This window comes from Ursus maritimus, unplaced genomic scaffold, assembly GCF_017311325.1.
Source record: "Ursus maritimus isolate PB19 unplaced genomic scaffold, ASM1731132v1 scaffold_12, whole genome shotgun sequence".
Lineage (NCBI taxonomy): Eukaryota > Metazoa > Chordata > Mammalia > Carnivora > Ursidae > Ursus > Ursus maritimus.
The window spans coordinates 65505265-65532788 of record NW_024423564.1 but is presented as its reverse complement, the minus strand read 5'-3'; the positions used below and the strand labels follow the sequence as shown (position 1 = coordinate 65532788).

General features: G+C 49.8%; 2 protein-coding genes across 5 annotated transcripts in view; both read right to left on the bottom strand.

Moving 5' to 3' along the window:
* The window catches only part of AGBL4 (AGBL carboxypeptidase 4), a 1288259-nt gene that overhangs the window by 227158 nt on the left and 1033577 nt on the right, over positions 1 to 27524 (bottom strand). The window lies entirely within an intron of this gene.
* Positions 1 to 27524, bottom strand: part of BEND5 (BEN domain containing 5) — a 46979-nt gene that overhangs the window by 571 nt on the left and 18884 nt on the right. For all 4 annotated transcript variants that reach the window (XM_040627325.1, XM_040627327.1, XM_008699231.2 and 1 more), the window contains 2 exons: positions 12989 to 13137; positions 6986 to 7199 (listed from right to left, as the gene is read on the bottom strand). In XM_040627325.1, coding sequence (XP_040483259.1) covers positions 6986 to 7199; positions 12989 to 13137 — 363 coding nt within the window. The remainder of the gene's footprint in view (positions 1 to 6985; positions 7200 to 12988; positions 13138 to 27524) is intronic.

Below are 27524 nucleotides of genomic sequence, written 5' to 3'. Positions count from 1 at the left end.
TTCACAAGGGCATCCACACCTTCTATATATCGTTCTGACTTTCTGTTTTTCACTCAACATTACGGTTTCGTGATTTAGCTGAGCGAAGTGTGCAGCTGCCGCTCGCTCACTTCCGCTGACGGGTACCACTCTCTTGAAACGGCTATTCCCACATTGGCTGAGCCATTTTGCTGTCAATGGATACTTGGGTTGTTTCCAGTGTTCTGCAACGACCAACACACGGACAACACCCCCGGCGTGCGTCTCGTGAGAGCACGTGCAGGAAATTCTCCGGCCAGCCTCCGTGAACTGCCGAAGGCTAGGCTGTGTGCATACCCGACCTCACTAGGTGAGGCCTGGGGAACCGCTTCCCGAGGGCTGATTGGCGCTCCTACCAGGAGAGCACGCAAGTCCTGGTTGCCCGTATCTTCAAAAGCACTTGACAGTGTCAGGATATTAAGGTTTTGACAGCCTGGTGGGTGTGAAGTGGCATCTCATTGTGGTGATTACTAATGAGGCTGAGGACGGCCACTCTTACGGAGTCTGACATTTGCAATGTGATGAGGCCAACAGCGAGCCCCAGACAAGGTCTCACAAGGAGCCTGACCTCAGCCCGCTTCCTAGCCTGGGGGCCTGAGGCAAATCATTGCCCCAGATTCCTCACCTCATAACCAAGGACAACAAACCACAGGTTCTCCTTTTTAAGGCTGCGTGAAGCACGCGAGATAAACATTTTGCAAGCTTTCTTCAAACCATAAGGAACCTCTGTGGGGTTGTTACGAGTATTTTATGTAGCTACAACTGTTTGTTGCCAGGGCCTAGCAGAGAGCTTGCGGAGGGGCAAGGTTAAACGAATATATGTTAAGTGAATGAGTGAATATTTTTCCAGGGAAACCCGGGGGACTTGAGGGGACTAGAGGTGTGCATGGGGAATGTACCACTGGGGTACATGATCATGGGCAAGAATTTTAACTTCTTTGAACCTGTGCTTCCTGACCTATAAGACAGGAAAGATGACCCACTCTTAAGGAATTGCTATGGAGGGTAAACAAAATCTTGTCTACCAGGCCAGCCCACAGTAGGTAGTCCTATTGGAGATGCAGAATGTCAGCACTCCAAGGGACTGCAGGGCCTACGACGTGCTCATCCCTCCACTGGCAAGAGAGAAGGCAGAGGAAGGAGGTGAATATAGGCAGAGTCCGCTGCTGCTGCCCCCAATGCCAAGCCCTTCCTGGGCGTGCGGTCAGCCTGCTTCCTGGTGCCGTCCACGCTGCAGGGCATGTGCCATAGGCGTTCTGTGTCCGGGGCACCCTCCCCTCCCCACTGAGAAGGGGTTTGCACAGAGAAGACTTTGAAAGCTTTCGGTTGACCTCCACTGTTCCCTGACCACTCTCAAGCCCGCTAATCTCCACTTTATCTTGTCTTGGCCTTTCCACAGGGACTGAGACAAGAAGGTAGGAGCCCCATTTCTCTCCAGTCCTGCCTTCTGCTGGGTCCACCTGTAATTCCCTCCCACAGATCAGTGTCTTCGATCATCTTGTCCCTGGCTCCAACCTTCAGCTGTCTAAAACCTTACTCATTCTTCCAGATTCAGCCTCCCTGGGACGTCTCAGACTGAACTGGGAGACCCCACTGTGCTGACAGCCTCTGTGCTCCCGCCAGCTCTCTCTCTCTCAAAGCACTGACTGCGGTCTCATAAAACTGTGACCAGTGTCTCCCCCCTGGACATTCCATCTCCAGCCCTGGGCCAGGAGGAGGCAGAGACTCACACTGAATCAAGTGAGGGAGGCAACCTGTGCTGAGAACCATTTCGAAGTTCAGGGGTTCGGATCTGGCTCTTGCCCTAAGTGCTGTGCAACCTCTAAGTGGGAAGCCCTCTGGGTCTCAGGTTTACCATCTGTGAAAGTAGGATGGCAAACCTCATAATCCAAGGAGATTCTTCCAGTGCCTAAATCTTTAGCCGTCTGGAAGGCAGTAGGTTGGGAAAGAGGCTGAGGAGAGAGAAAGGGATGGAGAAAGAGGGTGGATGCAATGGCCCTTGGAGCCCTGACAGGGGTCACAGAAGAGGCAGGAAGAGAAAGGGGTGAATGGAGAAAGGTTTACAAGAGTCCTCCCTGGAATCCCAACTGTTCTTGTGTCCTGGGGGCAAGAGCACTGCACGGCCCCTCAGGTTGATTAAAAGGCTTTGTTAGACTCTAGATATTAATCACCTGCACTTGCCGGGAATGTCTCCCTCTGCGAGGAAGCATTTGAGATTATTGCTTAATTAACAAGGTTTATAACAGCGCTAATGTGTCCTATTAAAAAAGTTATAAAAATTAACCAGAACTCAATGCTGCGGCTCATTTAGAAAACTCAGACACTCTGCAAAAGGTCATTTGACCTTAATAAGGTTTAACTGTCATTCTGGAGCTTATCATTAAAGCAAGACTCTCCTATAGCCCTCCTGTTTCCCGCGTTCTAAAACAGTGTCAGCGCTCACCCATCCCCCTGCCGTCCCGTAAGGAATGACTTTAAAATCAAAGAGATGAGAAAATCCTCATGAGCATCAAGGATTGTCATTTTTATACGGCAAACGAGACTAAATGTGGTAAAAATCAAATTAACACAAGCAGTCTCAATCCACAAAGAGCTTGCATGGGAAGGACCAGTCCAATGCGATCTGGAGGAGCTCAAAGAATTAGGCTAAAAATGGTGAATGTATGGTGGGCTAGGGGACAGACTTGAAACCTGCCTGGTGGTAGAAACGAAAGAACCAATGCTGGCAAGACAAGAAACCTCTGGAGACAAGAAAGTCTGAAAGCCTAGTTCTGCCTGGCTCTGATCTAACCAGTTGTGTGGCCTTGGACAAGTCATTCTTCCTTTCCATTCACGCGCATGGGAAGCATTTCTGGGCTCTAAGGGGTTGTGGCTAGAGCACGCCCCTGGGAGGCAAAGATACAGTAAAACGAGAATAGAGGTGGGCACGAAGGGCTCTGGGACACACAACCCAAGTGTCCACCCACCATGAGAGGTCAGAAAGGCTTCCTGAGGGGAGGTTCTCCTAGGCAGGTCTGGGTGGTTAGAAGCAGCTAGGCAGGCAAAGCGGCACGGGCACAGGGCGGCTAGTATGACCTGTGGTCCAGGCGCCAGGGATGGCGTTTACAAATTCCCTAACGAGGGAACAAGGCTTGCTCAGGGAGTACAATGGTTCATGAGGGCAAGAACTCTGGGGGCAGACCGCTGAGAAATAAAGCTGGAGCGCTGGCCAGGGGCCAGGTTCTAAAGGTACTTTCGTGATACGTTAAGAAGCTTACCTTTTAATAATGGGCGCCATGGACTGGCTGTGACGGGGTGGTGGTGACAGGATCATGTGTGGTTTCTGAAAGATCACTCTGGTTACATAATGGGGAGAGGAGTCTGGAAGCTGCTGGAGTCGTGTAGTGGGGCACGGAGAGCAGTGGGTGGTTTAAGACGTATCCGGGGGAAGAACAGACAGAACGAGGCACGCGGAGGAGGCAAGCGTGACGCATCTCTGGGCCCCTGGCCGGCGGTGCCCTTCCCCAAGACAGGGGAGACGGAGGGGTGCAAGGCCGTGGGGTGAGGAGAAAGGAGCGGGCAGGGAGGCGTGCAGCTGTGCCACATCACGCGGGCGTCTGAGAGGAGACGGCCAGCGGGCCCCGAACTCACGGCTGGGGACCTCAGCAGCGCGGACCACCGAGCCGGAGAGAGATTCGGGAGCGCCGTTCGCTGAGTCAGCGGCTGTTTACGGAGCACTCGCTCCCTGCCCTGGACAGGACGCTCACCAAGCTTACATTCTAATGGGTGTGGGGGAGAGGTAATTAAGTACCCAGTAAGGAGCAGACAAGCAACGCCAAGCAGAGACGTTCTGTAGGGGCTGCTGACGTGCCGGAGAGCGACAGAAAGGCTCCCGCAGCCTGGGCTGCTGGGGAAGGCCTTCCTGGATGGCCAGCAGGAGGCACGGTGTGCGGGGCAGACGGCGAAGAAGAGGAAAGAGGCCCCTGTGGTTAGAGCACAGTGGGAAATGGGAGGGCAGAGGGGTCCCCAGAGGCCAGGTCACCAGCCATGAGCCAGGACAAGGAGTGTGGATTTCAGCCTGGGCCGTGGGTGCACAGAGCGCCGGGCGCACAGGGGGAAGTGAGATCAGCTGGGGGAAGCTCTGCGGAGCGAGAGAGAGGACGCTGTGGGGACAGAGGCCAGGAGAGCCGAAGAGGAGCCCACAAAGGGGATGAGAAGCCAGGGAGGTGGGAGGCAACAGAACATGCAGGATGGTTTCTTAGAAAGGGAGGAGTGGTTGTGTCAGACAGTCTGGGGAGGAGGTGAAGCACGGGGAGTGGACTTGGAGAGGAGCAAGTCTGTGGGAAACGAGGTAAGAACAGACGAAGTCGAAGGCTGCGAGTGGACACCAGACAGCAGGGGCATTACAAGTGAACACAGGCAGTGAGTGCAGACAACCCTTTCAAGAAAGCTGGATGTGGAAAGGGAAAGAAGGACGTGGCAGCAGCCAGGTGGTAGGCATGGCCTCTAGGGAGTGTTTTATTTGTTCTCATAAGTGAGGGGTCAAAGTCTATTTAAATGATGCTGGGTAGGAAGCGGGAGCACGGGAGCATAACTGGCGGAACGAGGTACTTAGGAAGGCAGGTGGGCTGGGATCCAGGTGGAGAGAATGGCCAGCCCCCAATAAGAGAAGGAAACTCCTCTTTTGGGCCATGAGGCAGAAGAATGGAGGGTACGGTTAAGCCTATAATGAAGTCTGCAGTTCAGAGCTGTGGGAGTTCCTTTTCTCTATGAAGGAAGAGGCAAGGCCATCTTCTGAGAAAGACGGAGGTGTGGACTATCATACTAGGAAAAGCAGAGAAGGTTTAAAAAGGGCTTGGGAAATGGAGGAGTAAATCAGTGAGGAAAACCTGGGGCGGGGGGGGGGTTGGCAGGTGGGGCTGAAGACCTGAGTCTGGGATGGCCCCACGGCACACAGCTGAGCGGTGCTGTAGACGGTTCTGTGGCACTGGGGGCCAGGTTAGCGGCACAGGACATCATCTGAATGGGGTTTAAGGAACAGTCAAAATGTCTCTGTGGGCCACTGGGTAGCCAGGACAAGGACGGCGATCCTGGCTTTACAGATGGAGACACCAAGCATCTGCTTGGTACTGGCGCCGCACTAGGCTTGGGAAACACAGGTGAACATAGTATGTATGACCCAGGGTAAGCTCAAAGCTAAACCAAAGCAGAGCTGCGGCTCGAATCCAGGCTTTCGATACCTGGTTCCTATTTCGACCTGCCATCGCCCTGCACCGGGAGTGGACGGGAGAGAGGCTACAGGCTGGGGAGCACTGAGAGACTGTGAACTTCGGCGATGTGGTCATCATGGGGTCACGTCGGCTCCACGCAGGCAGCACAGTCGTCAACAAAGAATGGTGACTTCTTTCATAGTTGGAACATAACTATGTCCAAGCTACAATCCTACCCTTTCAGTTGCCTGAAGAGGGAAGTTTTCAGCTGAGGAAACTCAGACATGGAGGGGAAGCGACTGACAAGAAATCACACCAAGGGTCAGTCAGGGGATCAGCTTGCCGCTCTCAGTGATTCACTTGTTCAAACTTCATTTATTGAGCTCCTACTGTGTGTCAGGCCCTATGCCAGGCAATGAGGACGTGGAGATGAATCAGAGAAGGTCAGACTCGTGCCTGAAGCAGGCACACGGCAGATGATTTTAGACCACAACATGACAATGGTGGGCCAGCCAGTCACTGGAAGGCATCTGGGACCTGCTGAGTCACCTTCCAACAAGTATAATGGAATCAGAGGTCGGTCACCTAGCCAGCAGGGCAGGACTGTGTCCCTAGGAAGGCCTCTTTCTCAAGGAGACATCCCAACTCAGGACCCACCATTTCAGACAGCAAGCAGATTAAAGGTTACCTGCCTGTCTGAAAATAAGTGGCTGCCTGACTCAATGGGTCATGAGTCAGCCGGGCAAGGAGGGCAGCTGAGCTAGAACAGAATAAGCCCCACACCAGAGTCAGGGCGGCATGGGCCTGAACCTTACGGCTTCGACCTCAGCCTGAGCACTGAACCTCACTGAGTCCTGCTTTCTTGACCTCTAAAACATACCCTAACTCTGGCCGTGTCCCACCACTCCCACTCCTATAGCCTTAGTCCATGGCACCATCGTCTGACCCGAGACCACGGCATGAGTGTCCTGACTGATCTCCCATCTGGTCACTCACGATCTGCAGACCCCACTGCCCCTCTCCTGTGAGTCCAGTAGACTTAAACTGTTTCGTGTGGCCTTCGCGGCCCTCGAGACCCGCTCTCGCCCACCTCCCTGACCTCACTCTCCCCTCACTTGTGACCCTGTGGCTGTCTGGAGCTTCCTCACCCCTTGAGCGTGCTGGCCTCAGCACCTGTCGTACCACCCCTCAGACCTCCAAGGGCTGCCTCCTCCGCCTCCAGTCCCCAGCCTCTTCAAGCAGGCCTGCTCCAACCACCACGCCGAACGCGGCCCTCTTTGTCCTGCCATAACATGCGATGATGCTTCACCACCTTCATCGGTACCTGAAATTATCCGATGTATTTGTTGTCTGCCCTAGAACCTGGCATGGGGCCTGCTCAAAATGTACATGTGCATGGAGGTTACTTTCTTCATTGAAACATGGCAGCTGGACACTTAGAGACTAGCGGTCAGGAGCACTGCTTCTGAGGCCCAATGCACTGACCCTCTTCCCCAGGAATCAACCCTTCCTCGATGTTCCAGCTCGGGGTCTGCTCCCCTCCTGAGGCCTCCCTCTCTCACGCTTGCGACCTGAACTGTACTGGCGTCCACATTTCATCTCCCTGTTAAATGTGAGCTCCTCTGGGATAAGGTCCATACCTGCTCTTAGGTCCCGCGCCCAGCTGGGGCCTGGCACGGAGAGGCTCCAGTGTTTGCTGACCTGAACTGTGTCTGGTACCTTCCTGACAGAGTACAGGACGGCACATCAGTCGTTGCGTTTGTACCACAGTGACCTACCTCTGACAATGCTTAGTTTGTGAGGCGAGAGGGGTGGCTTAGGGACCGCATCTTTCTTTTTTTTTGTGGCAACTCCTGTGACACTTCTGTTCTTCAGAACATCTGTTCCCCAAATCATGACTGCCAAGTTCTTTGTGTACTTGGAATCTCCTTGGGTGACTTGTAGCTGGTGCCACTTCTCCTCGTCAACCCAAATCCCGCTTCCCAGATGGACCTGAAAGGGATAAGAACACAAGCACCTGTGTCGTCGGACAGACTGGCAGTTGGAAACTTCTCTTGTCCTTTAAAAGACATTGCTGCACGACTACAAGGGACTCACTCCATAAATACTGCCTTAACTTCATGTAAGGAAATAATGCTTATTTACTAAATACCTGTAATGCACCAGGCCTTATCCCAAATCTTCATGGCAACCCTGGAAGGAAGGTATTGAGACACTATTTTCATCTCAGATGGAAAAACTGGGTTGAGAAAGGTGAAGCCAGTTGCCAAAAGGCACTTGAATCTTAAGTTGTAGGGCTGGGATTCTAGGCTGTACTCATAACAAGGCTGCTCGGAGCTTGACCAAATCTCAGGAACACATACGTTTAACTTCTCTCCGTTACGCTTCAGAAAGACCTCTCTGCCTTTCCCGTGAGCAAGCTGGGACACGCATCCTGGCACGGCGCTTCTCCACAGTAGCACACATGGGGGTCCCCTGGGGCTGTAAAAATCGCCTGTGCCTGGGTCCCCTTCCCAGGGATTGGGATTTATAACTCTGGGTGGCGCCTAGGGACCAGGATCATTGAAAGTTCCCCAAGTAATTCCACATACAGCTAAATCTGAAAACCACCGCTGGCTGGAGCGGGGCATGCAGCTGCCAGGCTCCGCCATCAATCAGAGCGTTTGTGCAAGTCCCTTCCCACCTCTGCTTCAGTTTCCCGTGAACCGAATTGGGAAAAGGGTATTTCATCTCTGAGTTCCTTCTGGCTCAGAACATATACGGTTTTCACAAATCAGACAGAAGCACGGTATCCTCAGTCTGAGTCTGATGGCACACATTACGAACATAGTCTAATGTTCCCTAAAAGGGAAGCACTCAGAAAGTTTTAGGACAGTGTCGGTAAATGTAAAGGACTCAGAATGAGCTAGCAATGAACTACAGGTATTCAAATTGTTTCTCTTTCTGGCTCTTTTAACAACTCAAGCACCATTTGCTGATATTATCATTAAAAAAAACTGAGTTTTGACTTTGACATTGCCGTTTATGTTGTGTTTCTAACGAGTCTGTGGAGGGTGGAAACGGCCTCTGTGGGGAAGGAGGGGAGGCGGCTACTAATGAGCTAAACTCCCTAAGGGTAATGAGAGGGCTCTGCCGAAAGTCCTTGTCTGCAGCAAGACCTGTAGGTCATCACCATCACGCGGTCAGGAGACCTCTCGGGAGACAGCTGCACACGCACCCGAACTGATGGCAGACTGGCAAGAATCGTTGTTCAAAGACGACTCAAGATCTTCCTACTGAAGACTGGCTTGGAAAAGAAGGTGGGTACACAGACGGGAAGACAGGTCACTCAGCAACACTTCTTTACCAGTTACCGATGTCTTCCAATCATTAACAAACAGAAACAAAAACAAAAACAACCCAGCAACACAGCCCACCCGTGAATGCCGGTGAGTAACAATCCTCCCGGCCTCGTCTGCCTTTGCTTCCTTCTGCTCACAAGATCACTCAGCTCTCTGCAGGCCTGCTATCAGAAACCAGATCCACCCGGCCTTCCTGTGCTGCAAACCTCAGAACTGCGAATCTGCGCATAGGGCTCGGGAAGATAAGCCACCCTGCACCCTGGAAGGGAGATGTGCTGCCTGGGGCCAGCTGGGCAACAGGCATCAAGGTCAAGTCTGGCCTTTCCTCCGCAGTCTGAACTGCAGGTGGGCAGTCTGGGTGCCCGATCAGGCATGCTGGGGACAAGTTTCCTGCTGCTCCTTGCTGGCCCCAAGTCGCCTCCCCTGATGGCACTCTGAAGCTACCCTCACAGCTTCCTGACGTAGGGGAAAAAGAAGGAATCTGAATTAGATTAAATTCAGAATCAGAAAACCTTTGGAAGTCTGCTTCCGTCTTTTAAAGATCTCTCTTCTTTTCTACCCTGGGCCTTGCTTTCCTATAATCCTTTAATTTACTATTCTTAAAAGAGAGATGGCCGTCATTTTAGCCAATGTTCTACTAGATAAGGGGGACACTAATTTTTTTCAAGTACCTGGATTGTACCCTCAATTTGTTTAATCCTCATAATGACCTTAGGAGATGGAAATAGAAGTTATTATTCCCACTTTACAGACATGAATCGAGATTCCAAAGGACAAAATTACCTTTCTTAATACATACCAGCAGTACATTTTGGGATCAAGATTCAACCCAAATCTGTATGACTGTGGAGCCCATGTTCCCCAGGCCTTCCTCCTGCTGCCAGTGTCACGGTGCTGACGATGTGGTGGAAATATAGGCTATCTATCGCACCGATATTCTAGTGGGTTTCTTTTCGAGCTTTCCTGTGCTGGCCCAGACGCTTCCCTTGCTGGCCCCCACCGCAGGGCACTACTGCAGATGGGGAAACCAGAAGAAGCCATGGGCTGGCCTTTCTGCCTCCAGTCCCTGCTCCCTCCAACCCACCCTCTAACCGCTGCCAGATAAGTTTCCCTCAAACACGGCTCTCCTTCTTTGACTAGCTGACTTCCAGTCTTTCAACTCTGTGTTTCTGTGTGAACGCTCTGGAATCTTGAATGGCTCCCTGTTTACTATCACATCAATCCAATCTCCTCAGTCAGCTTTAGAGGCCCTCTAGAATCCTCTTTCCATTCAACCTCCTAGGCTTTATTTCCCTGCTATAGCCATCACAATGGAGCTGCCAAACTCCTTCCCTGCCTTCTACTTTCAGTGTGTGGTCACAAAGATGGGCACTGGAGGCTCCAGCCCCAGCGGGGAATCCTGACCCTGTTACCTACTAGCTGGGAATCTTGGGCTAGCCACTTGACCTCTCTGAGCATCAGGTGGAGAAGAGGCAGAACACCATTGACTTCACAGAGCTGTTCTGAGGATTATACGACATAACACGAATCCGATGTCGGGGACAGCACACATTCAGTAACTGTTACTCCCTTTGCCTTCTCCACCCACCGCGCTGCCCCGCTGCCCCCAGCCCAGCCGTGTGTCTCTCCTCAGGCCTTTCCCCTGGCAGGAATGAATGCCTTCTCTTATGTTTTTTTAAGCCCGCTCATCTTTCAGGCCCCAGTCCCAAACCCAGGAAACACTCTAACTGCCCCGGGGCTAAGTTCTATCCCCTCTAGCCTAATTTCTAGCCTAATTTCTAGCCTACCGAGAGCCTTCACCACCTGATTCAAGCGCTTCACAGTACGTCTCCATGGGGACGGGGTGAGGCTTTGCCTCTTCTGTCCCCTTCAAACTGATCAGGACTGGTCTGAACACAAAGCAGTATGAAACTGATGGGCATATTTAATATGTTTTAATGGCACAGGCTTTCAGTTCTGATGAGCTGTTGTTCCTTAGAGAAGAAAATATTTTCTGACGTGCACTTGAGTACAAGGCCAACTCTACAGCACAGAAAAGAAATGGCTCTGGGTAAGACCAATCAAAGGTATGTGCTGGGACAAAGGCTCCTTAGGTTAGCAAAGCTCAGGGTCACCTGGAGCGATGCCCAGCTTTCAGAGATGCAGCAGAATAGACTGGAAAAAACACTGGCCTGGAAACCAGGAGACCTGCCTGTCTCTAACCTATTCTATAATTACAGAGGAATCCCTTCTTGGGATGTGTTTCCCCATCTATGCCATGTATAAATTAGACTGTTTAAACTTTAATGGTCTTTGCAGCTTTGTGATTCAATGAGTTTTTGAAATAAAACATCTTAGACAAAGAAAAGCAATGAACTTTATCAAAATCAAAGTGACTTTTGTGGCAAGCCTTATTCACATAAACCATAGCTCGCTATTTGACCAAAATGTTAGCCTTACGTGTCAAGGGAGGTTATTAAAAAAATGGCATCTGCTAGGATGGGACTTGATCAAAAAATGGCTTTGTGAAATGTTTTATAGGACAAAACTAGTTTCCTACCAGGAAATGGATCCCATTCTAATGCTCTAGGCTTTGGAGAGATTAAGGTTTTTGTTCATGCAGGCAGAGAAAAGAAAGGGTCAGAAACGCTAGCAGAGCCAAGAACAATGAGGATGCAGGGAATGCTGCTCCGGGAAGCTGCCATCCATTTCTAGTCTGCCTGCTTCCTCTCCTCTGCCTTCGTAAATTTCTCTGCTGAACTACCAATTAGCTGTGAACAAAAGTCAGGTTAGTTTTTTATAGCAACATGTTGGCAACAACCAATGAAGAAACAAAATTGGCGATTTCAGGATTTGTAGTGCAACTCCTGTAAAACATTAAATGAGGTCTGCGAGACCCATTTTCTGGAAGTGGAGAAATGATACCTTTGCAAAAGTGGCCCCCATAATGCTCAGAAACTCTCTGTCAATCTTCAAAAGAAGAGAGAAATAGATTTCTCTTGGAAGCTATCTTAAGAAAAAGTCTCTAGTCACTCTACAGTGTGGTTATCACTAAAACGAAATCAACAAACATAGACCAGTCCTTTCTTTTATCCCCAATTGAGGAAGATTCACCCAACTTAGACACACAGTCGGAGTCATTAAAGGCCTACGGAGAGCAATAATCCACCCCACCTCGTGAAGATGCAGACCCTGAGGCCCAGAAAAGGGAGGGACCCATCCAAGCAAGGTCGCACAGAAAGCACAGAGATAGAGCTCTGCTCGACACTCAGGCTCCGGGCTGCCTAAATCCACCCTGTCATGCCACCCGTCCCCTCAAAGTGGACTTTTAAAGCCTGTGGGCTGGAGCAAGTCAAGACAGAATGGGCCGATGACCCGGCGCATCCCAGTTCTGCCTCTGCGGGGAAGGCGGTGCTCCGTGGGAGATGAGGGAACGGCAGCCTTGCCAGGACAGCCCTCAAGACTAACACATTTCATTCCCTCAGCTGACAATATTTGTTTTTTGCCTCAATCTGGCCAGTTGCAGGATGTATCTGGACAAACCCAAATAAAACAACTTTTCTTTCTCATCAGCCCACTGGGGAACTATACTGGATAAACAGAGACCTTTTGAAGCACTAGGCAAGAAAAACAGACTGACACAGATGATTCTTTGGGGAGAATGAGAAGTGATGTCTGTAATGTATGCCATGGTGGCAGAAATAGAACACTAACTGAGTTTGACCAGAGCCTACACAAAGGGCTCCAATATACTTCTTCCAAGATGAATCCATTTGGATGTTAGAAGGATGTCAAAACAGTTATCTCCCTGCCTTGCTGCTGTATCACGTGACTTTAAGACTTTCTAAGGCTATTCCACTATTTTTCACCCCTGTACCAATATAACTACTAATCGTGCTTAAGTTTTCTTTCATGATTTTTTCTCATGAAAAAATTCAGCTAACCACTGCTGAATATACAGCTTGGTAACAGCGTTGGGACAAGGAGCACATCTCATTTACCAGCTTATCCTTGGCATCTAGCGTAGGGCTTAGAACATGTAGATATTTTGTAAATAGTGAAAGGATACACGTTGAGTTATCTGTCAATCAGAGATTTCATATCTAGGACACCTTGTAAATTTTATGTATCCGGTTTCATAGGAGGGGTAGGACAAGTTTCATCAAACTACCATGCTTTTTAAAATCTTTCTCACTACCAATTTATTTTAAAATGTCAGTTTAGTTTTACAGTTCTTTTGGCCCAGTGTTTAAGAGAAAGGTGGGGTGGGGGGAGAGAAAAAGAACAAGTCCCAGTACAGCTCCACTAGTTACAACACGTGAATCCTGGAAGTAGTTACTCAGGCCCGGGCCAGGAGGCCAACCGGCCAAGCTGTGGCTCGGAGGGCTCCCACCACACTCTCCACCATTACTCTAGCTAACAAACACTTGCAGGGAATGCATAGTGAGCTTGAAACACTACCTTGCCATTGTCTAGGATATACTTGTCCATGACAGGTGCAGGAGCGGGGTAATAGGACGACGTATTTGCTTCCTCACTGAAAGTGCTCCGTAACTCCGGCTCGGGCTCGAGACATTCTGACTTTACTTTTTCCAAGTCAATGGCGGGACCTAGGCAGTTAAGAAAAGAGATCTGTCTAGAACTCCAAGGAAAATAAAAGGCAAATATTTTTAACTACGCATCTATCAGCACATAGTGGCACAAAATAAATATGCTGGCTTATTTTGTCCATTGGACTACACTTAAACCCAGGCTTGAAAATAATATGAGATATGAACGTCACAAGGGAAAAGGAAGAATACTCGAAGACAAGAATGAGCTAGACTCTAAGTATGAATGAGAAGCAGTCTTTGAGGGTGTCATTGTCTGAATGGAAATGCAGGGGACTCAACTGCCTGCTCAGAAGAGAGGTCCTGTTAAGACCGGCTGGAGAAAGGGGTGGCCATCACTGTAATATGCAAACTGCGTAGTTGAGAAAAGCCCACCTCTGCAGCCTCCACTGGGGCAGGAAGGGCCTCGGCCGAAGAACAGAGGTTGGGGAAGCAGTGGAGAAATGCAAAGGCCTCCCCCTCCCTAAGACCTAGTATCTAGACAGGAGCATTTCAACCAAGAAATTAAAATACAATACAGACTAAGCTTCTGATTGCCTGATCTAGCAGCTACCCTGATTTTTATTTTAATGCAATCAACACAAATTACGCGCAGCTTAAACAGTGAAAGAAAGCTGGATAAATGGTGGTGGTTTCTTAGGGGAATATTTTTTTCTTCTCCATTAGCGTTTCAAAATGATGGACTATTTTTTAAATCACCTATTGTGTCTTGATTACCACAGGGCAGAGAAACAGGATGAAAATGAGTAAATAAGGCTGAATGACTTGATTAACTTTTGCAGGAGAGCAACTCCAAAGGCCAACGGAGAGCTGGGCACCTGGAAATGCTCCCTCCGCAAACGTTTCGGGGGGTTGTCCGGGATCAGGGATTCCGCTAGTGCTCTCGAGGGTCCCCAGGGCCACGCCTAGACCTTAAGTAACCCGTGAATATCATAGTCCAACCTTCCCTTCTCCTAACCATGTGGGTCACTTGGTGCAGAGCTCTCTATACATCAAAGCGCTAACGAGCTAGTTGCAAGTCTTTGTTCAGTTGCCACATCCTAGACTTGCACTGGTGGTAGACATGCTGTTGGTGATTTTGTTACTAAAATTCCTCACGACACGGCTTCCCAGAACAAGACTATGATTCCTGAGTTGCTGGCAGCTGCCATCGGCAAGACAGAATCTCGGAAGTCTCCAAGGATGTAAGCGTGAGCCCTGCACAAAGCAGAAGGCAACGTGGCCAGGGAGCAGAACGGTGCTGACCAAAGCACATGGCTCATCTCGGGACAGTAAGTGTAGGGGCTGTGCCTGGCTCTTAATTGCATGACCACAGGTGAGTGAACAGAATGCAGAAGTTGGCAGAGTGAAGGACAGACAGCGGCGTGATTGTTCAGATGGCATCTCCTAATAGTGTGTGATCGATTCAAGGGCTGGGTTCTTCTCTTTGTCCCCAGGACCTGGCACTGACTAAACATTCTCTGAATGTTTCCTAAATGAATAAAAGAATGACAACAAAGAACGAAGAATTCTACAGTTTCAGAAGCAGATGCCAAAGTTTCTCCTTTCTCTGTGTGAGATCTCAGGTTAAATTTCTGAAATACAAACTCAAGTGGAGCATTTGATCTTTTCTTAGATCAGGGAAGAGGTAATTACTTCAGTTTCCCCTAAAGGGCATGGCCCAGTTGGCATCTGAAGTCTCTTCCTGCTCTGACATTCAGCAACAGGAAAAAGGGCTGGGCTGAGAGGATGAGGTCCGTTTAGCCACTGGCTCACAGGTCATCTTTGGCAAGACTGTGTCCTTCCTCTAAAGTCTCTTTTTCCTTCTATGACAAGATGTTGGACAAGAAAAGGACTCCCATTCAGCTCTGACTTCAGTCTGGTTCTCTCCCATCCATCTCTACCATGGCTGCCAAATAGATCTCCTTAAGACCATGTCCTTCCTTGCTTAGCACCTTCCTTCCTAATTACCCTCAAAATGAGGTCATACATTGTAGCCTCCTTAAGGCCCAGAACAACCAGCCTCCTCTCTACCTCTGGGGCTCACTACTTGCTCTCCCCTGGTACTCCCCTCTGCCCAGGGCCCCTGATGCTGTGCTGGTCCAGGCCTCTATGCCTTTGGATGCGCTGTCTCCGCCTTGCATAATGCCACCTGGTCTGCCTGCCAAGAATGTAGCTTAGGTGTCTCCTCTGTGAGGCCTTGCTCTGATCACTACCAGGTGTGTGTGTGTGTGTGTGTGTGTGTGTGTGTGTGTTGGGGGGGTGTCTCTATTTTGTAAATACTTCCAGCGAATTCTGTTTGCAATCATCTGCCAATCTGTCTGTTGTCCATATTAGACTGTGAAGCTCTTTGGGGGCAAAATTTTGCTCTCCTTGCAGTCCTGGCACCCAGAATAGCGCCTGGCACATTGCAGGTTCTCAATAAATTCTTCAAAACGCAAGGGGAGAGAGTTGTGGGGGAGGAGGGGACTTAAATGGGCTGGGGCAAAGGTTCTGAAAGAAAGCCCTGCTTTATTTGAGGTGCTTGGGGGTGCAGGCTCGGATGGGTGCAACCTGTTCTTAGACTTCTGTGACCTTTCTGGCAGCCCGTGAAGTAGAAATTAGGGCTGTCGAATAGAAACGGGAAACAGCTAGCCAGAACAGATGATTCCAATGGCTACAGAGGGACATATAAGGGACATCAGGAGTGAGGGTTGAGAGCCGCTTCTCGGGGCTCCACCCCCTGCTGCTTCCTCCCTTGCCAAGTCAGACTCCACTCCAAAATGCCAGCCTGGCCCTCTCCACACAGACACTATTCCTTCCAGCTTCCCAGTCTGTGCTTGTGCTGTTCCTGCTGATGGATCCCTCTACCCCACAGATGTCCCCCTAGCCCAACTCCACCAGGCACTCAAGGCCTGACTCAAATGCCACCTCCTCCAGGAGGCTGCTCCAGCCCTTCAAAAGGGGGGAGTAATTCTCTCCACCCCTTGGCTTAGAATTTGGAGTCAGAGACTGGAATGCAAATTCTGGATTTGCCACTTACTGTTTAGGGTGAGCTGTAAGCTTCCTCAGGTGGGGGAGCTCTGCCCCCCACCCAGTGGGCCCCCAACCCCCACGATAATCAGATGCACTCAACTGTTTCTATGTCTGTCTCCCCCACTAGACCGTGAGGCCTGAGGGCAGGCAGGGGCTGTGTCTTTTTATTTCAGAGACCAGGGCTGAGCACACTGAGTGCCTGGTTCACATTCTACCCTCAACAGGTAATTTCTACATTAATAATTACTTAACCTTTCTGAGCCTGCTGCGTCACCTGAAGGAAGGAGCCACAACAGAGACCTGACAAGCCTGGAGATTCAATGAGTTGACCATATACATGAAATAACCACTCGAGTGTGGCACAGAGTAGGCACTGAGGAAACACTGCTCACCTGCACACCCCCCCCCCCACGTTATCCTCGGCCCCTTCTGTTGGTCCACCACTGACCGTGGCTTCGGTGCACACAGAGCAGGTCCTGGCACCCCACGGCACACCCATGCCACCCTGGGCTCATGCTGGTCTCCTAGGGGACTACTGTATTGGGATCTTCTGGCTTTCAAGGAAAACTGTTTCCTACCATTCTCCCTCAGCACTGTTTAACACCCAGAGGCTACTCTCTGCGACTCCCCCTCCTCAGGGGACCTGGGTGTGAATCACAGCTGCATGACCTGAGACTAGTCCCCTGACCTCTCTGTGCCTCAGCTTTTCCTACCTGCAAAGTAGGGATTCCCAGTAGCCACTGTGCAACCTGACGATGCCTCTGGAAAAGCCCAGCACGGAGGCAGTTGCAAAACAGTGGCTCAGGAAGTGGCAGATGAATGAAGGAAGGACTTCATCGGTAAAATGGAGTGTTCAGTATTACAGAAACCGAAAGAAAAGGAATAAAAAAGCATGTGATTTCTTTGGGGAGAATAGGGAGGGACTCTAGTGCTTTTAATTTAAGGGGGGAGAAAAACATTTCATTGCAAATTTTAATCTGCTCTACTACCGATGTTGGCAATTTACATCTCATTACAACAAATGCCTCAGATTGCTGTTTTGCTTTTAAAAATTTCTGAGGCATTGTTCTCCTTCAAACACATGTGACCAAATTAGCCGCAGTAATAAGCACTTGCGTTAAGAGACAGCATTGTAAGATCTGGTGCGGATATTTTAAGTAACAAAGGAACTTTTTTCATGTTGTGGGAAGAGTAGGAATTAAAAAAAAAAAAAAAGGCCTTTTGATCCACTTCGGGTTTATTTTGGGGAAAATACACCTTCCACGGAGAGAAACCTCTCGGCTGGGTAAAGAAAGCTTTTAAAAAAGTATAAAAGGTAGTACTTGTCTTTTCATTCAGTCATTCAGGGGCCCATTCAGTGTACAGTCCCTGCCGGCATCCCAAGACCGAGGCCCTGCACGGCGCTGGGGGCCTGGAGAAAATACAGTTGTCCCAGGTCTGCGGAAGTGGGGACTTGTACTTGTGAAACTCCATTACTCTGCATACCAACAGCTGTGATTTGATAGACAAACACTGGATTTTTTAGAAAACCTGGCGTTAAGAACAGATTTTGTTCTTTATTTTACCTCTTTAAGCCCCGCGGGCCTCTTCCATAAAATGGGAATCATGGCCCAAGTAAGGGGCTTAATAAACGTTTGTTGGCACAACGAATAAATGAAATTATATCACTCTGTTTTTGTCTGGTTTACATTAGACTAATGCTGTTCTTTCTGAAAACCTTTCTAAAAAAAGTTAATGCTTGTGTGACTTCCAGGGGGTTCAGAAGTCATCCACGTCTTCAAAATACATGTTTATGGTTGAACACGAAATACCATTTCTGATTTCTGCTGAAACAGAAAGGCTAATAATATTAGATTTTTCTTAAAAAGTACTAAATCATTCCATTCGCTTCTGTCAGTGAATAGGAAGTTTCTCTGCTACAGGTATAATTCTAGTTTCTTCCTAAAAGCAAAGTGAACCAAATAAAAATTCTTACACGCATTCAGAACCCCTACTGTGGCACAAAGGCACACTGGATTGGGTAGAAGAAAGAGGATTCCACTCTGTTTACAAAGACCCCCGCATGGGAATAGCTAGGTAACAATGAAGGAGGTACACAAGAGCCTTAGGAAGAAACAGGGGAGAAGGCCCAGAGCCAGGCAGGCAGATCCCCCTCTGTAACTCCATCATTGTTTCTCAAAAGGCATCAACAGCTTTCCCCTGCTGTTGTCACTACGCATCTGTTTCTTAGCCCTAGTATGCCTCCAGTGAGGGCGGGGCCCAATCTGGTCTCATTCCTCCAGTGAGAATCTGCTAAGCATCTACTAAGTGCCAGCCCCGGGCTAGATGGCCCTGAGTCGTTCACAGCCCAGCAGGGACAAGACAGGGGACAGATCACCACCCCACGTGGTTGACAAGGGTCAGGATAAAGACTTGGGAATAAAAGCCTTGGAGGAGCCGAGGAAGGCTTCAGAAGGACAGTCACACACTGCACAGCTGGGGTCTGGAGGACGGGAGCGAAGCACCGGGCGGGAGTAACTCGAACACTGAAGGCACGTGGCACACGATCGAGGCTCCATGCCAGGCCAGCAAGTGGGCAGCATGATGGTCTGCAAGGGTCTGGGGACAGAGAGGTCACTACCAACTTGGTGACCCTGGCAGGCTTCAGAGAAGAGGTGAGCTCTCGCTGGAGCACTGATGTGTGAGGAGGTCTGGGGAAGGTGGAGGGGTGGTCAGGCAGCGGATGGGATCAGAGTGAGCAGCGGCTCTTTGGATCCTTCTCCCCCTCCTTCTGCATTTTTCCAATGCCTTCTGTGAGCAAGGGCTGGAGAAGACTTTGCTGGGCAGAGGCAGGGAAAGCGGGTATCGCCTGAGTTACCAGACTGGAGTCCTTGCAGCTCAGCTGGAAACCCCACAGTGGGGTTCCCTCCTCAGGAGTCAGATCCACAGGGCAGCAGAGCTGGAATGGACCTGTGAGCATCCCCTCTCCGTGGGGCAGAAACCCAGTGAGGGCTGCCCGGGGTCCCAGTCATGGGGGTCAGGGTATTTTCCCCACTTTGAGGAACTGTAGGTGCCCATTTCAAATGACATATTTGCTTCTCTCTGAGGTGACCAACACCTCCTGAATGTCTTCCTTGTTATATACCTTACACCAAAACCTCTTTTTTTTTTTTTAAATCTTTGTAGTACTTTTCACCCTGATGTCAAGTAATTATTTGTTTCACACCCCCTGGCTAGAGTGGAAACTCCAAGGACAGCCGTGGTCTTGTTCACCACTCTCCCCAGCACCCAGTACAATGTCTCTGGCACACAACACTCATTAAACATGTGTTAAATGAAAGAAGTTAATCCTCCTGGAAGTCCTGCAAAACAGATCTTATTACCTCTGCAGAGGCTCAGAGAGGTAATGTGCCAAAAGTCACACCGGTGGTGAAGACTCAGATTCTGGGCTGTCTGACTCCAAAGCCTTGCCCCTTCCACTCTCTACACCTCCTCAGCCAGGGGCAGGCCTCAGATCTCACAGGCTGCTCACACCACGCGCACTCCGTGGGACTCGCAGCTCATCTCTGACCTTGGGGGTGGGGGTCCTTGAAGCACTCCACAGGAAGCAGTGGGGAGGAGCGGGCGTCCCCAGGTTTCCTCTCACCTCTAGCAGCTCTGAGCCTATCCTCTGCCAGCTGGTGGGCAGGCAAACTGGGCTGGTTCGTCATCTGTGGTTCTTCCACTTCTCTCCCCACCCAACCATCTGGGCCCAGAGAGCATCCAAACGGCGGGACTGTGCAGAACAGCCTGAGTCCGCCCCACCAGACATGCACTCCCTCCTAGCTACCTCTTCGCTCTGCAGTCCAGCCAGAAACTACTCGAGAGAGCCAGCTTCTCTTGTAACTAAATCTTTGTTCAGGCTGTCTTGCTACCTGAGATACTGTTCACTTTCTCTTCATTTGGATAAACCTAACTAGGTCGTCATGTGGGGGCCTTCTCCAGCCACCTATGGTACCCCTACCCCAGTCACCTAAGGAGCCTTCCTCTGTATCCTCTCCCAATGCCCTGCGAGCCCACGAGCACAGCAAGGCTCACTGTATTCTACCCGTCTGCTGATGAGACCATCTCTTCAAGGTAGCACCAGGGTCTTCGCTGTCTGATTTCCCTGGGCCCAGTGTAGGGCCTGGAACAAAGGAAGAGTCCAGTCAATGCTCCTGCACAAAACCGTTTCCCTACAGCCAGAGCCATCCAGCAATGGAATGGGCTGCACTGGAGGGCAGTGAGTGAGCTTTCTGTCTCTAGAGGGATGTTACAGGAGGCTACAGAAGGCTTCCCGTCCCGTGTAGGAGGCTGCACCAAGTGAACTCTGGGACTCCCTACGGGACTAAGGTGCTAGGACTCTAAGAATTACCTCCAACCAAACTCAGCTCCCGGGAACAGTAACAGAGGGTGTGGTCAGACTTGGGCCCTGCTGAACCTGGCAACCAGATTCATTCCATCCATTCATCTTAACCCTCTGTTGCTTCATGAGGATGACTCTTCAGATTCCACATGACCGAGGCATGTCCTGTTCCCTCTCTGGTGCTCAGTTTTCCCATCTATAAGATGGGGGTGAAGGTTGGATTAGGTCCTTATTTAAAGAGATAATTTCTATAAAGAACTCTAGGAATTTTCTGGTTGGCACCTTGAGATCATATATACAGGTTGGTAAGGCTAAGAAGAAACGGTAGGCTCTTAAATTAGGCAGGTAACACCCCATTTAGTAACTAAAGGTTAGGCAGTCCCTGAATCTGCCGTAGCACACACAAAAGATTTCATCATGAAGGCAGGGGAGACCCGGCCCCTGCAGAGACACAGGGTTGGATGCCTGTGGGATCAGCCTGCTTGGTGTATGGAAAAGTGAGACAGGCCTCAATCTGAAACCTGGTTCTACCATCTCCTGGTTGGGTGACCTCAGGAAAGATACTTAATCTCTCTGAGCCTGCTCTCTGGGCCTCAACTGGTGAGCCTATCTGTTTTATGCATGACAAGCACCTAGCATCAGGCCCAAAGCAGGTGTTTAGAGAGGCCAGCCTTTGCCTGGAAGGAGCCCCCTCCTACCTCCATTTCCTCTGACTGGCGGATCCAGCAGAGAACGAGCCTGCCACCTGGCCACACCAAAGCCAATGACCATCAGGCAAAGCCCTGTTCTAAGGGGAAAGTACATTCCTGTTCTTGCAATGGAGAAAGTCCCAGCAACTGCTACATGTTCCAGCTACCCAAGCAGGTAACAAAGCGACAGCCTGGAGCTGTCCCTCAGCCCGATCCTCACCGCCCTCGAAAAATGAACTCCAGGGAGAAAAGGGAAGGAGGCTCCTGGACGGCCCTGCCACTCTAAAATCTGTTCTTAAAAAATCATGTAGGAGGAACTGTGGGTAATCTTTTAGTCAATGGTGGAAAAAGCCCTTCAAAGTAGAAGATAACCCGTATCTTTAAAAGAAACAATTCCAGTTCTCACCACTAGATCTTTTCTGCCATCCAAGTAGAGGCACGGGGCACAGTGGTTTTGGCCCCACTCCACCACGCATGGAGGCAGCTGGCAGCTCGGGGACCTCCTGGGCCTCACCTCTGCAATGGGGATACACAAACCTGACCTGACAGGATGTCTCTCACCCACCCTCTTTGGCCCTCCCTTAGCACCCAACTTCTGTGAGCACTCCTGCTGGTTGGCGAGAATGGACTGAGGCTGTAGGAGACAGATAATCATCCTGAGGGGGCGCCTGGGTGGCTCAGTCATTAAGCTTCTGCCTTCAGCTCAGAGCGTGATCCCAGGGTCCTGGGATCGAGCCCCGCATCAGGCTCCCTGCTCCGCTGGGAGCCTGCTTCTTCCTCTCCCACTCCCCCTGCTTGTGTTTCCTCTCTTGCTGGCTGTCTCTCTCTGTCCGATAAATAAATAAAACCTTAAAAAAAAAAGAAAAGAAAAGAAAAGAAAAGAAAAGAAAAGAAAAGAAAAGCATCCTGAGGTGAAGGGGCCCCAGAAGGAGAGCCCTAGCAAGGACGAAACTGACCCATAAAGAGCGACATCTGAAGGACTGAGGGGGTCAAAAGGAGTGGTTGAGGACTGGGGATGGGAAGAGAGCATTCTGTCCAGGAACAGCGGGTGGAGGGAGAATTCTATAAACTACAGACCGGTGAACTTGAGCTCGAGGCCAGGCGAAGTCGTAAAATGGCTTATTTAAGAATGATTTCTGAGGACTTACCGGGGGAAGCAGCAATCTCCAGGAGGCACTGGGGGTTGACCAAAGATTAAGATATGCCAAGACAACCATACCTGTGTTCTGCGGCAGGACAATGAGAGTCTACGATATGCCAAGCATTGTACAAACATTATCCCATGTGCATCCTCCAGTGATCCTATATCATTTCTGCTGGGCCCACTGTGCACTTACTGTGTGTTAGCCCCTGGACAGAAGTCTTCCTGTATGCATCTGCTCATTCACTCTTCACAAGGACTATAGTGGTGGGTACTATCATTGACTCCGCTTCACAGATGAGGTAACTAAGGCCCAGAAAGTTAAGGAACTTGCTCAAGGTAACAAATTAGACCATGGAAAAGCCAGGGTTCCAAACCCCAGTACTTCTGACCTCAGGGCCCATGCAGGCCCTTGATCGCCAAGTAGGCATTAAAGATACCCATTTTACAGAGGAGAAAACAGAGGCTGCGAAGGGCTCAATCATTTACTTGAAGTTGCACATGTACTGACCCAGGGAGCTGAGATTCAAACCCAAGTGATATCTGTTGCCAAAGCCCAGGCTGCCTCCGGCACAGGGGAAAGCCAGCAGGAGGCACTTGGCTGACATCAGCTGCCTTTTCAAAGGCACCATCAGAGACCTGTGCTTAAAGAATCCAGCTCGGACTGCAAAGGATTTTAAAGATCAAAGCTGGTATTTTAACGACCTTGGACAGAACACAAGGCACGAGCCCAGAGGGGAACAGAGGTGATAGAAACCCAGCTCTAAAGAGCCAAGACAGATTTGCAGACCACAATGGCTTTCCTCTTCAAAAATTCCAACCAGCTTGTGATCTGGCCAACAGGGATGTGAGCTCTTCTTTTTGGTTCTCCTCGCTCAAATGGGGATAATCATCCTTACCTGGCCTCGCAATAGGGCTATCGCAATAGTCCAATGACAGAAACGTCCAGTGCTTTGAAACCTGTGAAGTGTCACGCCCATGTGAATTACTGTTATTAGCTCATTATCTATGCCTCTTTTGGGTCAGGATTCATCATTTCTGCCTCCATTCCCTGACAAAGCACACCCCAAATCTAAAACCAGTACAGGCCTCCCTCCTGCAATGACAGCACTTGTTTGGCTCTCCCTGGTGTCGTGCTGCGTGCAGGCCTGTGCTCCCCACTGGACTGTGCGCGCATCTTGAAGGCGGTGATTACAGCCTCCTCTCCGTATTCCTCACAGAGCCCTTTCCAGCTTTAGCTGGGCTAAAATCCCTTAATCACCCCAAAATGAATTTAACTATCTAAGAGGGACTTGTGCTAACACTGAGGACAACATCTAAGCTTTTGTCTTTGACCTCTAAGGACAAGGAATGTAACCGAGGAGAAAGCGAGGGAGCCTGGAGTCTCTCTGGCACACCAAAGCTCCTTGCAACTGGCTTTCCACCATCTGCTTCCCCTAAAGCGCTCGGAATTCTGAGTCCGCTGAGCCCCGGTTTCACAAATGCTGCTCTAATGCTCTAGCTTGTGAATGTTTAAAAACGGGCCGTCTTGTTTGTTTCTGTATCCCTAGCATCTAACGCAGTCCTGGCACAAAGTATGCCCTCAGTAAATAACTGCTGAATGAAAGACAATAATGAACATACGCACAGATAAATCTCCACTTTATCAGTGGGAACACCACATGCCTTCCGGGGCCTCAGCATTTACTTCTGTGGGAGACAGTGGGCAAAAGAGGGCCCAAAAGGAGAAAGAGACTGGCATTTATTAAACATAATATGCTTTATGCTCATAGGGCTTTATTCTTGACATTTGCCTCCTCACTTAAGTTTGATGTTGTCACAGAGGCCCCGAGAGAAGAGACCCTCAGGCGGAGAGGGGCTCCCGCTCATCGGTGGCGGCTACTTCCCATGCTCCAATCACAGAAGGGAAAGTTCTGTGAGTTCTGTTTCACAGAGAAGATGTCCTTTGTGGGGAGTGGGGGCAGAGGAGTCACCTCCACATCTGTGACAATGGAGTCCAAGGGTTAAAGAAGGCCGTAGAGGTGAGGGTCCAGAGAGAGGCACTCAGGACCAGGTGTCAGGAGAGCCCCTGGGAACGGGCCTGTGATGCTGTCTGGGCTTCTCTCCTCAACGGCAGCACCAGCCCATTTCCTGGGTAAGCTCTTTCACCTCTTCAGGACTCCACGCACTAGAGACTCTTTCCTGTTAAGTCCAGCTTGTGTGTACTTGTGGAATGAATGAAAGGCAAATTAATAGGGGCACAAAGGAAGAAGTGAGCCATCCAGGGAAGTCTCGGAAACATCTTATCCTATCTTGCTGCTGTCCTCTTGCCTTCGGCGCCCGACCTCCACCAGGCGCACTGTTACAAGTCCTGGCTGCCAGAGTGTCTGCTCACCACTCTGAGGTCCCCATCGGGCTCAAGGGGCCAGGCTCCTGCCCTTTGCCTCTTCTCATCTATCACCTGCAGGACCCCAACGCCTGGGGCAGTCGGCAACGATTGCTCCAGGGAGGGAGCCTTCCTTTCAAAACTGAGCATTGCCAACTGTTGGCCTCTCCTGCCTCTGAACCTGCCTGTTATGGGGCAGAGGATCCGGCAGCTCAGCTGAACAGAGGCCATTGAGCTGGGCCCCTGGGCACGGTGGACAGGAGAGAATATGCAAGGAAGGGCCTCTAAGAACAATGCTTGAGTCAGGCCCAGGGGGCCAAGGATGGTACAGCTCAGGAAGTGTTTTCAGAGGACACATGAAGCCAAGAAACAAAGAGGGTCTTAGTCACTTTCTGGCCCTTTGCCACATTACCCATTTCTTGATGATGTGCTCACATGAAGAGCTATTACAGCAGGGCCTGTCTTCGCAGACTTACCAAGAGAGTTCCACCTTCCAAGCCCAGCCTTGCCACTACACTGCATTTCAACTATACGCTTACATATTTACCTCCATCACTACCCACACCCCAACTTCAACTTCCAATGTCTTAGTCATCTTTGTATCTCTCCAGGCCCCTAGGCTCAGAAAGCATCTGGTCAATGTTAGCTAAGTTCATATATATATGTATATATATGGCCTTTTATCTTCTATCATAGAAGACCCCGACAGACAGAGAAGTTAGTTAACTTGTCCAGGGTTATACAAACAATTCCTAGTTAGGGGAGATAGAGTTAAAAACCAAACCGGGCCCCTCCCTAGCCCTCCCACCAAATGGTGTGAAAAAGAAGCTGCTATCTACTTCCCGTCTACTCACTCGTGCCTGAGTAACAAACATTCACCCTTCAGGTTCCAGCGTAGACGTCATTTCCTTCAGGAAGCCTTTCTTCCCCAGGCCCCCCAGATTCTGTGGGTGCCCCTCTTCTGTAGTCCCACAGCCCCAGGCGCTTTTGTCCTTCTGGTGACATTTATGCCCTGTGCTGTCACTAGTTGTGTCCGTGGCTGTTTCCTACATCAAACTTGGACCTCTTCAAGGGCAGAGGGCAAGGGCTATATCTTAAATATATCAAACTCTCACTAGGCAAAATGCCTGGCACATAGCAGAAGACCAGTGAATAACTGTGGAAGAAAAGAGGGAAGGAGGGAAGGAAGCAAGGAAGAAAGGGAAGAAGGAAAGAAGGTTCCCAAAGCCAGGGTTGGGAAGGAGGGAAGTTGTGTTTGAATCCAGGCCTGGCTGGTTCCAAAGACCAGACTATAGCCGTGAAAACATGCAAATTCCTCTCAGGGTAGAAACCCTTCTATTACATTCTTGTGGATTTGTCTTAGAACTTGGCACATTATCATTCTCCAATCAACAAGTGCTAATCAATGGACCTGAAGCTTTCATAGGTCAGGGATGGTGGGTGTGGTGTTCCGGGATGCCCATGGTCCCTAGAGCATATGGGGCACTACACGTGGCGGTGGGTGCCCCACACGTACTTGCGGCCTGAGCTGACTTCTATTCAGCCCATTCACTATGAAGACAATGGTGACTGATCAGGGATGAGCCCACCACTGGTCCTCATGACGGCATTCAAGGCTTGTGGGGTAGGAGAGCCTGGAAGGTTCAAGACACTGATCCTATGGCTGAGGTCAAGTTAGTCTAAGTGTTTTAAGACTAAAGAGGCATGCAATGATGCCAAACGCAGTGTTTTATTGCCCGGAGGTCTAGGAGTGCTTTCTGGAGTTTAAGCCCCGCTCATGATCATATAAAACAGGCAGTTTTCCTAGGAGTCGAAACAACGGTGTGGAGTTTTTGTTGTTAGTGTGCTTTTTCCCCACAAGAAGTTTACAAAAGGTGTAGCATGCAAGGTGCAGTAAAAATAAAAAGACTCATTTGAAGACCAGGAAACACTTTTTCTCTCTGAAAATTCCAGCTTTCTCCCCATCCCTCACCCCCACTCCAAGACCAACATAGCTCCTGTGAATTTTTGTGGTTAGGGCTTCTTTTTAAGATTTTATTTTGATGTAGAATTTTAATAACTCTTTTGGTTGCATGCCACATGTGACCTTTAATGTCACTGCACACCTCTACAGGCTATGACCTGGGAGAAGGGCCAAGGCCGAGTGAGAAAGTGGGGAAACTACTGGCCTAGATATCACGGGACTTGGTCTGACATGAGTTCTGCCTCTGCCTCCCCAGTGACTCTGGGTAAGTCCCAACCTCAGTTTCCTTCTCTGTGAAAAAGGCATGGAAAGACCTCTCAGCTGACTCCCTGAGCCATTCTGAAGAAATACCAAGACACTGCCTCGGGGACCCACTTTAAGATATAAAAGGTACTTATGAATATAAGTAAGGTAGGGTAAGAGCACATTTATCTAAACATCAAAGCAAATGAATGAGGCTTTACATAGAAATCCATTATCTGAGGGGCGCGTGGGTGGCTTAGTGGTTAAGCGTCTGCCTTTGGCTCAGGGCGTGATCCCGGCGTTCTGGGATCGAGCCCCACATCAGGCTCCTCCGCTATGAGCCTGCTTCTTCCTCTCCCACTACCCCTGCTTGTGTTCCCTCTCTCGCTGGCTGTCTCTCGCTGTGTCAAATAAATAAATAAAATCTTAAAAAAAAAAAGAAAAAAAAAAAGAAATCTATTATCTGATAACACAAACCTTCCTCCTTGAGTGAAAAATTATATTTGATTCAAACTTTGGGAATAGAACTTGTGTTTCTAGACTAGATTGCTCCCATTTTTAAGCAAAAAACACTGGTACGGGGTTATTAATGATTGTCCTCTGGGGATGTGGAGGCTGTGAACTGGTGT